The 13,167-nt window shown below is 39.7% G+C and overlaps 1 protein-coding gene across 1 annotated transcript in view; it reads right to left on the bottom strand.

Annotated features, from left to right (window-relative positions):
• The window catches only part of MAP9 (microtubule associated protein 9), a 53,723-nt gene extending 41,082 nt beyond the window's left edge, over positions 1-12,641 (bottom strand). Inside the window, 6 exon segments of the mRNA XM_023733486.1 lie at positions 3,044-3,249; positions 9,803-9,842; positions 9,844-10,142; positions 11,175-11,259; positions 12,009-12,160; positions 12,551-12,641. Coding sequence (XP_023589254.1) covers positions 3,044-3,249; positions 9,803-9,842; positions 9,844-10,142; positions 11,175-11,259; positions 12,009-12,083 — 705 coding nt within the window. The 5' untranslated portion in view covers positions 12,084-12,160; positions 12,551-12,641.
• Between the last annotated feature and the right edge of the window lie 526 nt (positions 12,642-13,167).

Genomic DNA, 13,167 nt, shown 5'->3' with positions numbered 1-13,167 from the left:
CCTACAATATAACATTATAACATGATTAACCAAAGTTTATTCCAGGAATACTAGGTTAGTTTAACATATGAAAATCATCTATCCATAGATTTACAGACATGTAAACAATATAACTGCCCAGGCATATGCACAGAGTAAGAAGAGAACAGAGCCTAAAACAGAGCCTGAGAAACATCAACATTTAAGGTAGGATCAGAGGAAGCAGAGACCGTAAAGGAGACAGAAAAGGATTATCCAAGAGGAGAGTCTGCAAGGGAGGAATTGGTCAAGCGTCAAACAGAGAAAACAATGTCTTTTGTTTGTTTTTTTTTTTTTTATTGTTGTGCTTTAAGTGAAAGTTTACAATTCAAGTTAGTCTCTTATACAAAAATTGATAACATTGTTATGTGACCCTAGTTGCTCTCCCTATACTGTGACAGCACACTCCTCCTTTCCATGCCTGATTTCCTGTGTCCATTCAACCAGCTCCTGACCCTCTCTGCCTTACCTCACCTCTGGACAGGAGCTGCCCATTTAGTCTCATGTATCTACTTGAGCTAAGCACTCTTCACGGGTATCATTTTATTTCCCACAGTCCAGTCTACTCTTTGTCTGAAGAGCTGGCCTCGGGAACGATTTTAGTTTTGGGCTAACAGAAAGTCCAGAGGCCGTGTCTTCTGGGGTCCCTCCAGTCTCATACAGACCATTAAAGTCTGGTCTTCTGACTAGAATTTGAGTTCTGCACCTCAATTTTCTTCTGCTTCGTCAGGGACTCTCTGTTGTGTTCCCTGTCAGGGCAGTCATTGCTGGTAGCTGGGCACCATCTAGTTCTTCTGATCTCAGGCTGATGAATTCTCTCATTTATGTGGCCCTTTCTGTCTCTTGGGCTAATACTTTGCCGGTGTCTTTGGTGTTATTCATCCCCCTTTGCTCCAGGTGGGTTGGGACCAATTGATGCATCTTAGATGGCCGCTCTCTAGCTGTTAAGATCTCAGACGCCACTCACCAAAGTGGAATGCAGAACATTCTCTTAATCAACTTTGTTATGCCAATTTGACCTAGATGTCCCCTGAAAACATGGTCCCCAGACCCCCACCCGCTACTCTGCCCCTTGAAGTGTTCAGCTGTATTCAGGAAACTGCTTAGCTTTTGGTTTAGTCCAGTTGTGCTGACTTCCCTTGTAGTGTGTGCTGTCCTTCCCTTCACCTAAGATAACTCTTATCTACTATCTAGCTAGTGAATACCCTTCTCCCTACTTCCCTACCCTCGTAACCATCATGTTTTCTTCTGTGTTTAAACCTTTTCTTGAGTTCTTACAATAGTGGTCTTATACAATATTTGTCCTTTTGTGACTGATTAAATTCACTCAGCATAATGCCTTCCAGATTCCTCCATGATATGTTTCACGGATTCATCATTGTTCTTTATCGTTGCGTAGTATTCCATTGTGTGAATTTACCATAATTTGTTTATCCATTTGTCCGTTGATGGGCACCTAGGTTGTTTCCATCATTTTGCTATCGTGAACAGTGCTGCAGTGAACATGGGTGTGCATATATCCACTCGTGTGACAGCTCTTATTTCTCTACCGTATATTCCAAGAAGTGGGATTGCTGGATCGTATGGTGTTTCTATTTCTAGCTTTTTAAGGAAGCGCCAAATCGATTTCCAAAGTGGTTGTACCATTTTACATGCCCCCCAACATCGTATTAAGTGTTCCAGTCTCTCCACAACCTCTCCAACATTTATTATTTTGTGTTTTTTGGATTAATGCTAGCCTTGTTGGGGTGAGATGGATCTCACTGTAGGAGAAAACACTGTCTTAAAAAAAGGTCAAAGTAAGTACTATAAAGAGCCCGCTAGATTTAGCAATTAGGCAGCCATCAGTTATCACAGCAGAAATTATTTTACTAAAGCAATGAAGAGAGAAGTCAGTCTGCAGCAAGCTGAAGCAAGGTGGGAGATGAAGATATAGCAAGAAAGTAAATGTTGCTCACCCATTCAGTATGCGGCCAAGACGTCTGCAGGAATATAAGGCAGCGGGGGGAGAGATGCATGCAGTGTCAAGACTTTATTCAAACTGAAGAGGCTTGAGCATAGTCAAGTGTGGATGGAAACACACCAGTGAAAAGCCAAGGCTGAGAGAGAAGGGATGCATAAGAATTAGATGAGACATCCCTGAGGAGGTGGGAGTAGAGAAGATTCAGAGCACAAAAATATTTTTAAAATTAGAAATATGGAAAATTTAGATTGTTAAAAATATAAGTATCTAAAACATTCAACAACTGGGGAATAATTCTAAGATATAGACTATGTTGTAGTCATTAAAGTGAATGTGGTCCAAGATCATCTGGCAACACGGAAGCACATCACGACCTAACACTAAGAAACAAACAAAAAGAATGATACAAAATACTATGAAAGCTGAGATGGAAAATATGATAAAACAAACGTACAAAACAGCTTAGAAAGATGCAAAACGAACACAGTTGTTACTAGATGGCGGGATTATCAGTAGGTATTTTTCTATTAAATTTTGTCACAGTATGATGTATTGTAAAACCTTTAGGAGTATTTTTTTTTAATCAATGGATATAAAAAATGCTAGAAAATAGCATTTAAAGTTAGGTATCCAATTAACCAGACAATTTTATTAGGTATAAAATAATTGTTTGGGTTTAATAAATGACACCTTCTTCTCTCCTGATTTTTCAGAACAAATTAAGAAATTAACGTGTAAATTAGACAGACATAGATTAAACTGTTGCCTTTACAGGTAAAGTAGAACTGCAGAACGAGATCTGAATCAGTAGCCTATTGCGCTTCCTAACACTTGGGGTCTGGATTACAAAGACTCATGCATTCAGTCACAGTACAAAGGAGCTCCTCTTGGCCCCTTCTGTACCATCTCCAGAGAGCAGACCCTTAAACACCCACGCTGCAGAGGAGTAGATGAGAAAAGGAGGGTTGGCCAGGTATCTTTTCTCTCCCTCTCTGGAATATTCAGATGCAAAAAACACCTGAATTCAAGAATACAATCTGACAGTTCAGCAATGGTGCTAACCTCAGGATCAAGGTCTTCAGAGAATGATCTTTTCTCAACTTTTGGGAGGGAACAAGGTGCAGAATGTGAGCGTAATTCTTCACCGAGGATAACTTCTTTATCTTCTCCTAGTATGTTTTTCTCTTCCCCAGGGCTATTGTTTTTTAACATGCTCCTTGGCTGAGGTGAAGGTTTAAAGTGGGCATCTGTGTCAAGGCTGTTGTTTTCTGTTAAAAAATAAAATGCTTTAATGTGAATGTACAGAAAAATGGCCATGGTTTCACCTATGCCCAGGGTCCCACAACACTTCCCTCCTGTGCCCGTGCATCTTAGTTCTGTGCCCTGGGGGGTCCAGATGAGACCCATGGCCGTCCTCCACATTGAGCTCCAGTAAGGCACACACGAGTTAAACCGTTCACAAGCCAAAAACAGTTGTCACTCTGGAAGTAACCAGTATACCCTATTCTTGTGAAAAGTTAACTCTTTGATTTCATGAACTTTGATAATATTTCAGAGTATTCAAAAGTAATTAATACTTTTATTCTCCTCTATAAAGTGAAGAGGTTTGTCCACCTAACACTGAGTACCTAACGTATGTGTACACAGTCTGTACTTGTTACTGAGATTACTGGAGTTCGTAATCAAGACAATGAAAATGGCCCTGTCCAAGGACTCATCAAGTTGGTAAGGGACACAATTCTAAACAAATAAAATTACAAGACAAAGGCAAGTGCTAGCACACGGGGCATAGAATAGCTAACATTCACTGGAAGAATGCAGAACTAAATGATCTGTAAGCTATCATTCTTTGATTCCATAAAACTTCTCTAACAGTCTACTAATATCTCACAGCTGCTATTTCCATTATTCCTAAGTTTAAAAGAATTTACTGCTGATATGCTTCCAGTGCTAAATACATGATGAGGATGAGTTTTTCACGTTCATACTTTTTGCCTAATAATTTTACCTGTTATCCGTATTTCTTTCTCCATTGTTGTAACAATGATTTTTCCTGACAAAACTTCAAAACTGGGCTAAATAACAACTTGCTCCTCTGTACCTATAACTAGATTTATGAATGCTGCTAGTAAATAAGATTCCACAAGCATTCTGAATTGGTACCACTACAAATGTTTCATTGCTAGTTTTAACCATGTCCTAAATTCTGATCAAATACTCAATCCAAAAATTCAAGAGCCATCCCTTTCTTCTACTCTATATCCAAAGCATCAGTAAACCCTATTGATTCTACTTACTAAATCTCTCTCATTGATCGCTTTCTCCATCCTCACTGTCAGATCCTCTTGCTCTCCTTTCTAGATTACTGCCTCAGTGATATCTATAAAACACAAATCAGAACATGTCACTCCCTTCCAGGGAATTCTTCAATAGCTCTCCATCATCCAATTCTACAGAACACACACCTATATGCCTCTGAACAATACAAAAGATCTTCATGGTCTTAACCCTGGCTACCTGTGCAGCCTGGTTTACCGTCACACCTATTTTGTAATGTGTTCCTGAAATGCTGAGCTAACAACAGTTCTGCAGACATGTCATGCTGCTACCCGATGCCTTTACCCAATACCTCTGCCTAGAATGTATGCTCCATGTCTCCTCCTGACAAAAAAAAAAAAAAAAAAATCTTTCAAGCCCTCCAAAAATGAGCATTGGGTCAAATTTGAATCTTGGCTCTGATTCTTACTAGCTCTGTAAAAAAAAAACAACAACCAAACCTGTTGCTGTCAAGTCGATTCCGACTCACGGCAACCTCACGTGTGACAGAGTAGAACTGCTCCATAGGGTTTTCTTGGCTGTAATGTTTATGGAAGCAGGTCGCCAAGCCTTTCTTCTGCAGTGCCGCTGGCTGGGTGTGAGTTGCCAACCTTTAGGCTAGTATTATTGTTGTGTGCTGTCGAGTTGATTCTGACTCATAGCAACCCTGTATGATACGAGTAAAACTGCCCCATAGGGTTTCCTTGGCTGTAATCTTTACGGGAGAAGACTGCCAAGTCTTTTCTTAAGAGCAGCAGCTGGTGGGCTCAAACCACCAACCTTTTGGTTAGCGGCCAAGCACTTAACCATTGTACCACCCAGCCATGTAACTCATAGAGATCATTTAACTTTCACATACCTTGGCTTTCTTCTAATTGGTAAAATTAATTAAGAGCTCCTAAGGTAGCTGTGGAGCCCTGGTGGCACAGTGGTTAAGCATCTGGCTGCTAACCAAAAGGTCAGCAATTCAAATCCACCAGCCACTTCTTGGAAACCCTATGGAGCAGGTGTACTGTCCTATAGGGTCACTATGAATCGGAATCAACTCAACAGCAATGGGTTTGTTTTGTTTGATTGTTTAAGATAGCTGTGAGACCCGAGCGAGGTAATCAATGTAAAATACGTAATACAGTATCTGAGGCATGGCAAGTTCTCAATGAACATGAACAATTGTGGGGGTTTTTTTGGCCTGCTTTCACTGGAGTAGTTTTTCCTCTATCCCAGGGCCCAGGATGCACCTCTCGGCTTATCGAAGAATCTGCAATCCCCCTGTTCACAGCAGCTGACCCAGAGATGGGGATGGGAGGTCAGGGAAGCGTGCCGGTACTTTTCTACTAGAGATGGAGAATATGACACCGTGCCTTTAAGGTCATGAAGCTGGAAGGATGTGATATGGAGATTGCTGGTGAACTTCTGCCCTGCCAAGTGAATGCCTGTCTGAGAAAATGAGACCAACCAACAGAGAAAAATAGAAATTGAGTAAGAGGACAGGGAAAGGAAAGGACCAGGGAGTCCGGGTGGTAGGGCAGAGTAGAGAACAAAAGATATAATCCAGAAGACCTCCAAAGAGTACTGATTTCCTAATTCTAATCACTCCTAAAGCAAGGACTTCTCATATCTTTGCTCAGTAAGGTGATAAATTCCCCTTCCCACTTATGTTTGTTTGAGTTAGATCACTTGCAACCAAGAGTCCTGACTGTGGCTACTATTATCCATCGCTGTTATCATTACTACTGTCAACCCCTCTAGGAAGCCTTCCCTGATTCTCTCAGGTAAAAACAGGTGCCAACTCTCCTGTGTTCTTCCTGTACCTTGTATATATCTCCCCAGTAAAGTCTTGAAGGACTGGTACTATGTCTTCAGTTTTGTATTTTTAGTTCCCAGTACAGTCCCTGTAATATAGTATAACATAGAATAGTCACAATAAATGTGTGAATAAATGATCTGCTTATAAACAAATGCCAAATAATAATAAAAGCATTTATATTGTACATAATACACTCCAAGACTATTCTAAACACTTTAAATATATGAAATCACTTGCTTTCAATCCCTGGGAGGTTCAACTATTATTCTCATTTTACAGATGAGTAGAATGAGGAACAAAGAGGTCTTGTGCCCAAGGTCACAAATTCCAGTAAGTAAGTGGTGAATCTCGGATTAAAGCAGATGTACTCTGACTCCAAAGGTCATGCTTTTCATCATTTTAATATTGAAAGAAAATCAATTCACCCTGAAAAAACTGCTGTCTGCAATCACTATCCATCTGACAGTTGCTCTATAAAGTGGAAGTCTGGTTATTCCACATTTTACAAGAGACAAGCAAGAACAAAGAGAACCTCCAAGTTCTAACATTTTTGTGAAGCATTAATTGCTGTTCAGCAATATCTCACCCCATTAAAAAAAATGAAGTTCCAAACTTTGTAAGAAAATTTTTTTAAAGTCTAAGAATTTTGAGGATAAAGCTAAGCTCAAGAACCACATTTCCTCCTCCATAAATGAATAATTCATACATTCACTTATTCATTCAAATACCCCTTTCATGACCCAGTTATTTTCTGCTTTGAATTTTTTGTTGATACCATGTGTTTTTATTGATGGAAGGCATGCTGAATCAAGTAGCATTTATGAAATTTTTTTACAAAATATGGATTTTGATACATAATATGTAGGGCACATATATTCCTCCGGACTCTGGCGTAGGGTTCTGTGGGGCACATATATCCCTCTGGACTCTGGGGGTAGGGTTCTGAGGGGCACACATGTCCCTCTGGACTCTGGGGGTAGGGCTCTGTGGGGCACATACATCCCTCTGGACTCTCCATCGCCTTCCAGATCCCTTGACAGGTGCGTACAATGTATGGCGCCTGAAACGCAGCATTCATGTGCACCTGAAATCATCGAGAGAAACGCCAACTCCCAAATAACCCAAAGGCACCCAGAAATATACTTATAAGGCTTATCTCACTGTACAAAAGCCAAAAGAGAGAAAAGTTTTGCATAATCACGCCTCCAGAATGGAACACCTAATACAATACCCTGTCCCTGTAAAAACAGTATTTTGTGGCACACACCCATGTCTTCACTTTCAACCAGTTATACAAGCAGAAAACGTAACTGAATGAACATACATCCCACGAAAGTGGTACTCAATGAATCCTATGTGCCAGGAGCTATCTTAGGAGCACTAACCTCTATTTTTATTCTCCAGGCTGAAAAGCCCGAAAATATGACTTCTAATACATCTTACACCAAAATTCCACTTCCAAAAGTATTGTCAAGTTCTCAGAAAGAAAAAAAAAAGCCTATATATTTTTGAATGCTTTGTTTTATAACCAAATATTTATCTATTTAGGTAATTATTTTATATTATATATACTGGATACCAAATAGCTAACGATTGTTAAAAATATTGAATTGCAAATTTATGTAAAATATTTAGAATCCTGGTGCCATCTGCTGGTTTAATTCATAACTTTTTTGTTTTTATTTTTTAAAGTATCATACAGATAATTACTTTGCTATCTACTACAAATTTTTAATTATACACTGCCACCCGTCTCAGACATATGTTTAGGTGCTATATGTTCACATTTTTCTTACTGATCTAATGAAGCCTTTTTAGAATCAAGGTAAATCAGAAAAAACACAATCCACAGAAATAAGTTTTTAAGCTCAAATAAAACCAGGAAACACTGCCGATTCTACCCTTTTTGAAGATTCACTATGCAGATGTCATTAAAAGCTCAAAGGAGTTCTGTCATAAAGAAATTAGTTTAATTTTTTTTAAACCCTATGTTTTCCGGTAATACCATGAACAACCTGTGGAACGTATTTTGGGAAATGCTGAATTATTGGATTCAACCCTTGGGTTTACCCAAGTTAAATTACGTTTCCTTTTTCTCCCATCTTTGATTCCACGCACTACACTGGGAAGGTACAATCTTGCAAGTCATATTTATCCTGCCTTGTGTGGATTTTTGTAGCAAGTTTGAGACATACTTCAATTCTCAAAACGTTGTTGTAAGACAAGAACAGGTTTTATCCTCCTCCTGTGGACAGTCAGGCTTAACCCATATGCCAAGGTCACACATAACTAATACACAGTGGAATAAGGACTGGCACCAATTCTTTTTTTCCTATGTCTACACTATTCAAATACCTAATGTATTTGGAGCCCTGGTGGTACAGTGGTTAAGAACTCGGCTGCTAACCAAAAGCTCGGCAGTTCGAATCCACCAGCTGCTCCTTGGAAACCCTATAGGGAAGTTCTACCCTGTCTCTAGGGTCGCTATGAGCTGAAAACGACTTGACAGCAACAAGTTTTAGTAATGTATTTAGACATTTCTTCAAATAACTTTATACAAATACATGTCTGAAATAGTTTTGTCTGATTTTAACCAGTAACATCCAATATGCAAACTATGAACTATTTGTTGTTGTTGCTAGCTGCTGTTGAGCTGGCCCCCAGCTCATGTGACCCAATGCCCAACAGAATGAAACACTGCTGGTCCTGTACCATCCCCATGATTGGTTAGGGATTGGACCTTTGTGATCCACAAGGTTTTCCTTGGTTGATTTTCAGAAGTAGATCACCAGGCCTTTCTTCCTAGTTCTTCTTAGTCTGGAAGCTCTGCTGAAATCTGCTCAGCATCATAGCAACATGCGAGCCTCCGGTGACAGGCAGGTTATGGCTGCACATGAGGCACACTGGCTGGGAACTGAACCAGGTCTCCAGGATGGAAGATGAGAATTCTATCACTGAGCCACCAATGTCCCGTAAAATATTTACCAGCACTGATCTTCTATACAGCAGAAATAAGAGTGGAAGACTTTACATGCGCATGTTTCTGTGTGGTAGCCTAGGGGGACTTCAGAGGAGTTGGTCCTTGCTCCAATCCACCTTCGCTCCCCTGAGCCAGAAGCTCAGTGGAATTGTGATGAGAACTACTGTGATCCCAGATCATACCAGGAACTTCCCCTCAGAAAACTGAGTCTTAGTGGGTTTTCCTAAGGAACAGAGACCATATGGAGAATTCTTTTTCTTTAACAACAACAAAATTCTCTCCCTTCAAATAATACAAATGGCAAAAAATTTCTGGCAAAATGCTGGTATGGAAATCATTGTTTTAAGGACTAATTTCAGTGTTGCTATAACTAATCTCCGGATTATGAAGTGGATTAGAAAGGATTTCATTGTAATTCTATCCCAAAAGCAAAACTGAAGCTCATGTGCCTAGGTGTTTCTGGAGCTGCAATTACAGATGACTGAAAGGTGCTCTGGCATTCTATCAGGCACCAGTATAATTTAACAACTGGACACCATAATTATTGGTTTTCTCTAATGTTCTGTTATTTTGATTTGTCTGTAAAACTGAAAAGCTTAAGTCCTGAATTTTTTCCCCTATATTTACAAAATATGAAATATCTATCACATAAAGATATTTTGTGACTCATTATTTTAAATACATTTTCAAGAAATACAATCATAATAGAAGTTACTACCTGAACCAAATAAATTACCTGAAGATATGCTTTGGATTGGAAAGAATTCTAGATTTTGGTTTCACTTTCATTTTCTCTTTTTCAGTTTCCTGATTTTTATTTTGAGGCTCAGAAAAGGAATTTACAACAGTGTCTTCACCACCATCAGGTGCTACTTCCTCATCGTTTCTGACAGAGGATACTGGCTCACCTTTGATTATGTCACTGTTTGATTTCTTGGTTTTCAAAAAAGACAGTCTTGAAGAATTCTTTTCATCATCATCTGACATGTGAAAATCATTCATTTTTTTCTTGACTGAATTTTTATCTACTGAAGTATCAGAGAAATCACCTAAGGACACTAAAAAATGAAAAGAAAAAAACATTTTCAATGGCATATTTTAAAATGTTTAAACACACATAGGGTCACCATGAATCAGGAGCCAACTAGACTGCAGCTAACAACAACAAAGTTACGTTAATCAAAATAAGTAAGATAGCCTTAAAGACCAGAAATGAATTCACAAGCATGAATAGGTACAAACTTATTTTAGAAACAGATCTATAGCTCTAGAAAACAGCTAAGTTAGACAGTTTTTACTGGTGTTTATGAGATAAAAATTTCAATGTTATCAATTTATTCAAAAAACATTTAACGAGTGCCTAAAACATGTTAAGCCCTGTGCTTGCTCTGGGAAAAGTCATCTAAGCGGTGCTCAAACAATCGGCCCTGGGACATTTAAATCAGACACTGAACTCTTTTAACTTTTACTTGCATAAAACTTTATCATATAAAATCAAAAATATTTATAAATGGAAGATTTTTAACACATGAAGGCTAAAATGTTAATATTCTTAACAAATAAAACGAAACTGCAATGAATCAAATAATTAAATCATAAATGTACTGCATACAAAACTGGAAGTCTTTTTTTTTTTTTTTAACTGACTTCCTATATCCAAATCACTTGCGTTAGAGCCAAAGAATCGGATTTATCAAACATTCCAGGTGATTCTGATGTGTACCGAGGTTAGTTCTGTGGTCCCTAGTTACCTACCATCTAGTTGTAGAAGACCCCAGAAGGTTGACCTTAAAACCAAATCTGTCATTTCCAAGGTCATTTATCAATGACAGTCATCTCTTTGCTGCAAACTTGCTGTCAGTTGATTTTCATTTCCACATACACATTCAGAATCAACCAAGGGTAATCATACAACTTCTTGAAGACTAAGAGTGGCATTTTACTCCTAAAAAGTTGCAAGTCACTATCCAGTGAAATAATCTGTATTATAATATAATAATCTGTATTTTAAGTGATTTTTTTGACAGTCTAAATGTAACAAAGGAAGACAAAAGCAGAAAAGTGGTTTACTTTTCCATATTCTCACATACCAATCTCATCACTGTCAAAGTCATCTGAGTATTCAGAGCTTCTCTGTCTGGCTGAGCGAGCTGTAATTGCTTTTATTAGTTCATCCTGAAATGAGATAACTAAAATCAATTCCCATCCGAACTTAGAGGTCTCATATTTAGAATTCATTATCTGAACAGATAATGCTTAATTAATGACTGCCTTCAAACTTAGGTTTCATTCATCTAACAAACACCCACTGAAAACCTACTTTATGCCAGGCACCCAAACCCTCAAAATCAATGCAGAACATGACAGACAAGATCCCTACCCACATCGAGCTTAACAGAAGGGAACGGACTACATCGAATAAAGGAATTACAAGTTATATGTGTTCTAATTATAACTAGAGAGTAATAAACAAGTAGAACTCAATTTAGACAGGATTTCCTATAAACTGGTATTGTGAAAGAAACTGGCACTTTTTAAGAGCTTCTGTTGCATATTGCAAAAAAAAGGACATAATCAATACTGCAAATTTAGAGACTTAGTTCAAAATGGGGATAATCCCAAATGAGAAAACTTAAATGTCATGTTCCAGCCCCCACTCCTCAAAAAAAGGTTTTATATTTCTACCCGAAAACAGCAATTTAAAAGTTGATTTAACATTTAACTCAGTAATAACATTAACACTGAGCTAATTTGGTAGTCTTAAACTATGCATGAGCAATTGCAGTACTGGAGCCCAAACATGATCAGATGCATTCTTCCTTTATATATGCACTGTTTCTAGAATCCCTTCAAGTCCATCATTCCTAAGACAGTGTATAAATCGCAAAATCACTGAAAAACAAAAGGGCTTTGAAATACTTTACCTGGAAAGTAGTTCTTTTGGTGACTTTTGGACTCTTCGTATATGCCAAAGTTGTGCTAAAAACTTCATCAGACATAGTGTGATTTTACTTTTTACTCTTTACATATATGAAATGTATAATCAATTATTCAAATAATTCAACTTTGATGGTGACTGAAATACACAAAAAACAAGTGAGACTTTGCAACACAAAAAAACACTGCTCGCATACAGCGCTACTGACGGGTGAAAATCATAATATCAAACTACAGCGTTCCCTTATTTTTCTCAAGCTACTCCTTCGTCTCACAGAAGTGTTAACAGCGCTACCTAACACAAAACGAAGCATTCCAGGCGGTCTGCATTAAAATCACTGTATAAGTGGGCCCGTGAGGGTCTCTCGCGCTCTCAGGGAAGAGGCTCGGGGCTCGGCCGCCTCGCCGTCCGCAGCAGCGCGCGCCAGGCCGACTGTGTCCGGCCCGGCCAGATGGTGCCCGCGTCCCCGCCCGCTCCGCACCCAGTTGCCCGCCTAAGCGCCTGAGCACACACCAGGCCCGTGCTCACCCGCGCACATCTCCGGCCCCGCTCCTTCGCAACGCCTCAAGTCCCCGCGTATTGTACCCAACCCTGCCACTTCTGCGGCGAGCTCCCCATGGGCTGGAGACCGAAGGCTAGCCTCCAACCGGGCCCGCGCTTCTGCCTTGGCCGGGCAGCGGTCGGAGACCTGGCTCTGGACTCCGCAAGGGGGCGGGACTAAAAACGGAAGTGGGAGACGGTTGCTAAGGAAACAGCGTCTCCGGGAGGAAGTGACTTCTTTACCGCTAAGGGACTCTCACGATTTTTTGGCGAGACGCGTCGCTGGGGCAACCACCCTCGTGAAGAAATTGACACCACCCCACTGGGTGTTGAGAGAGGGATGCGCTACCCGCCTCCAGCGCTGAGACAGGACTGTCTAGCTCCCACCCAGACTCCAAGACCCTGGCCATTGTCAGTGAAGTGAGAGGCTTTATCTACAGATGGGGAGTGAGCCAAAGAACGTATACGCTTTAGTCACATTTAGGACATGAAGTTATGTGAATCGTAGATGGGACAGAATAGCCTGATAGTGACTTTTGCAAGCCCTAAGAATCAAACTATGCGTTCGAATCCTGGGACTCTTTCCTTACAACCCTTTTAGTGTA

The sequence above is a fragment of the Trichechus manatus genome, unplaced genomic scaffold (assembly GCF_000243295.1).
Source record: "Trichechus manatus latirostris isolate Lorelei unplaced genomic scaffold, TriManLat1.0 scaffold00059, whole genome shotgun sequence".
Classification (NCBI taxonomy): Eukaryota; Metazoa; Chordata; class Mammalia; order Sirenia; family Trichechidae; genus Trichechus; species Trichechus manatus.
The sequence above is the reverse complement of the archived record's forward strand: the minus strand, read 5'-3'. Positions and strand labels throughout refer to the sequence as shown.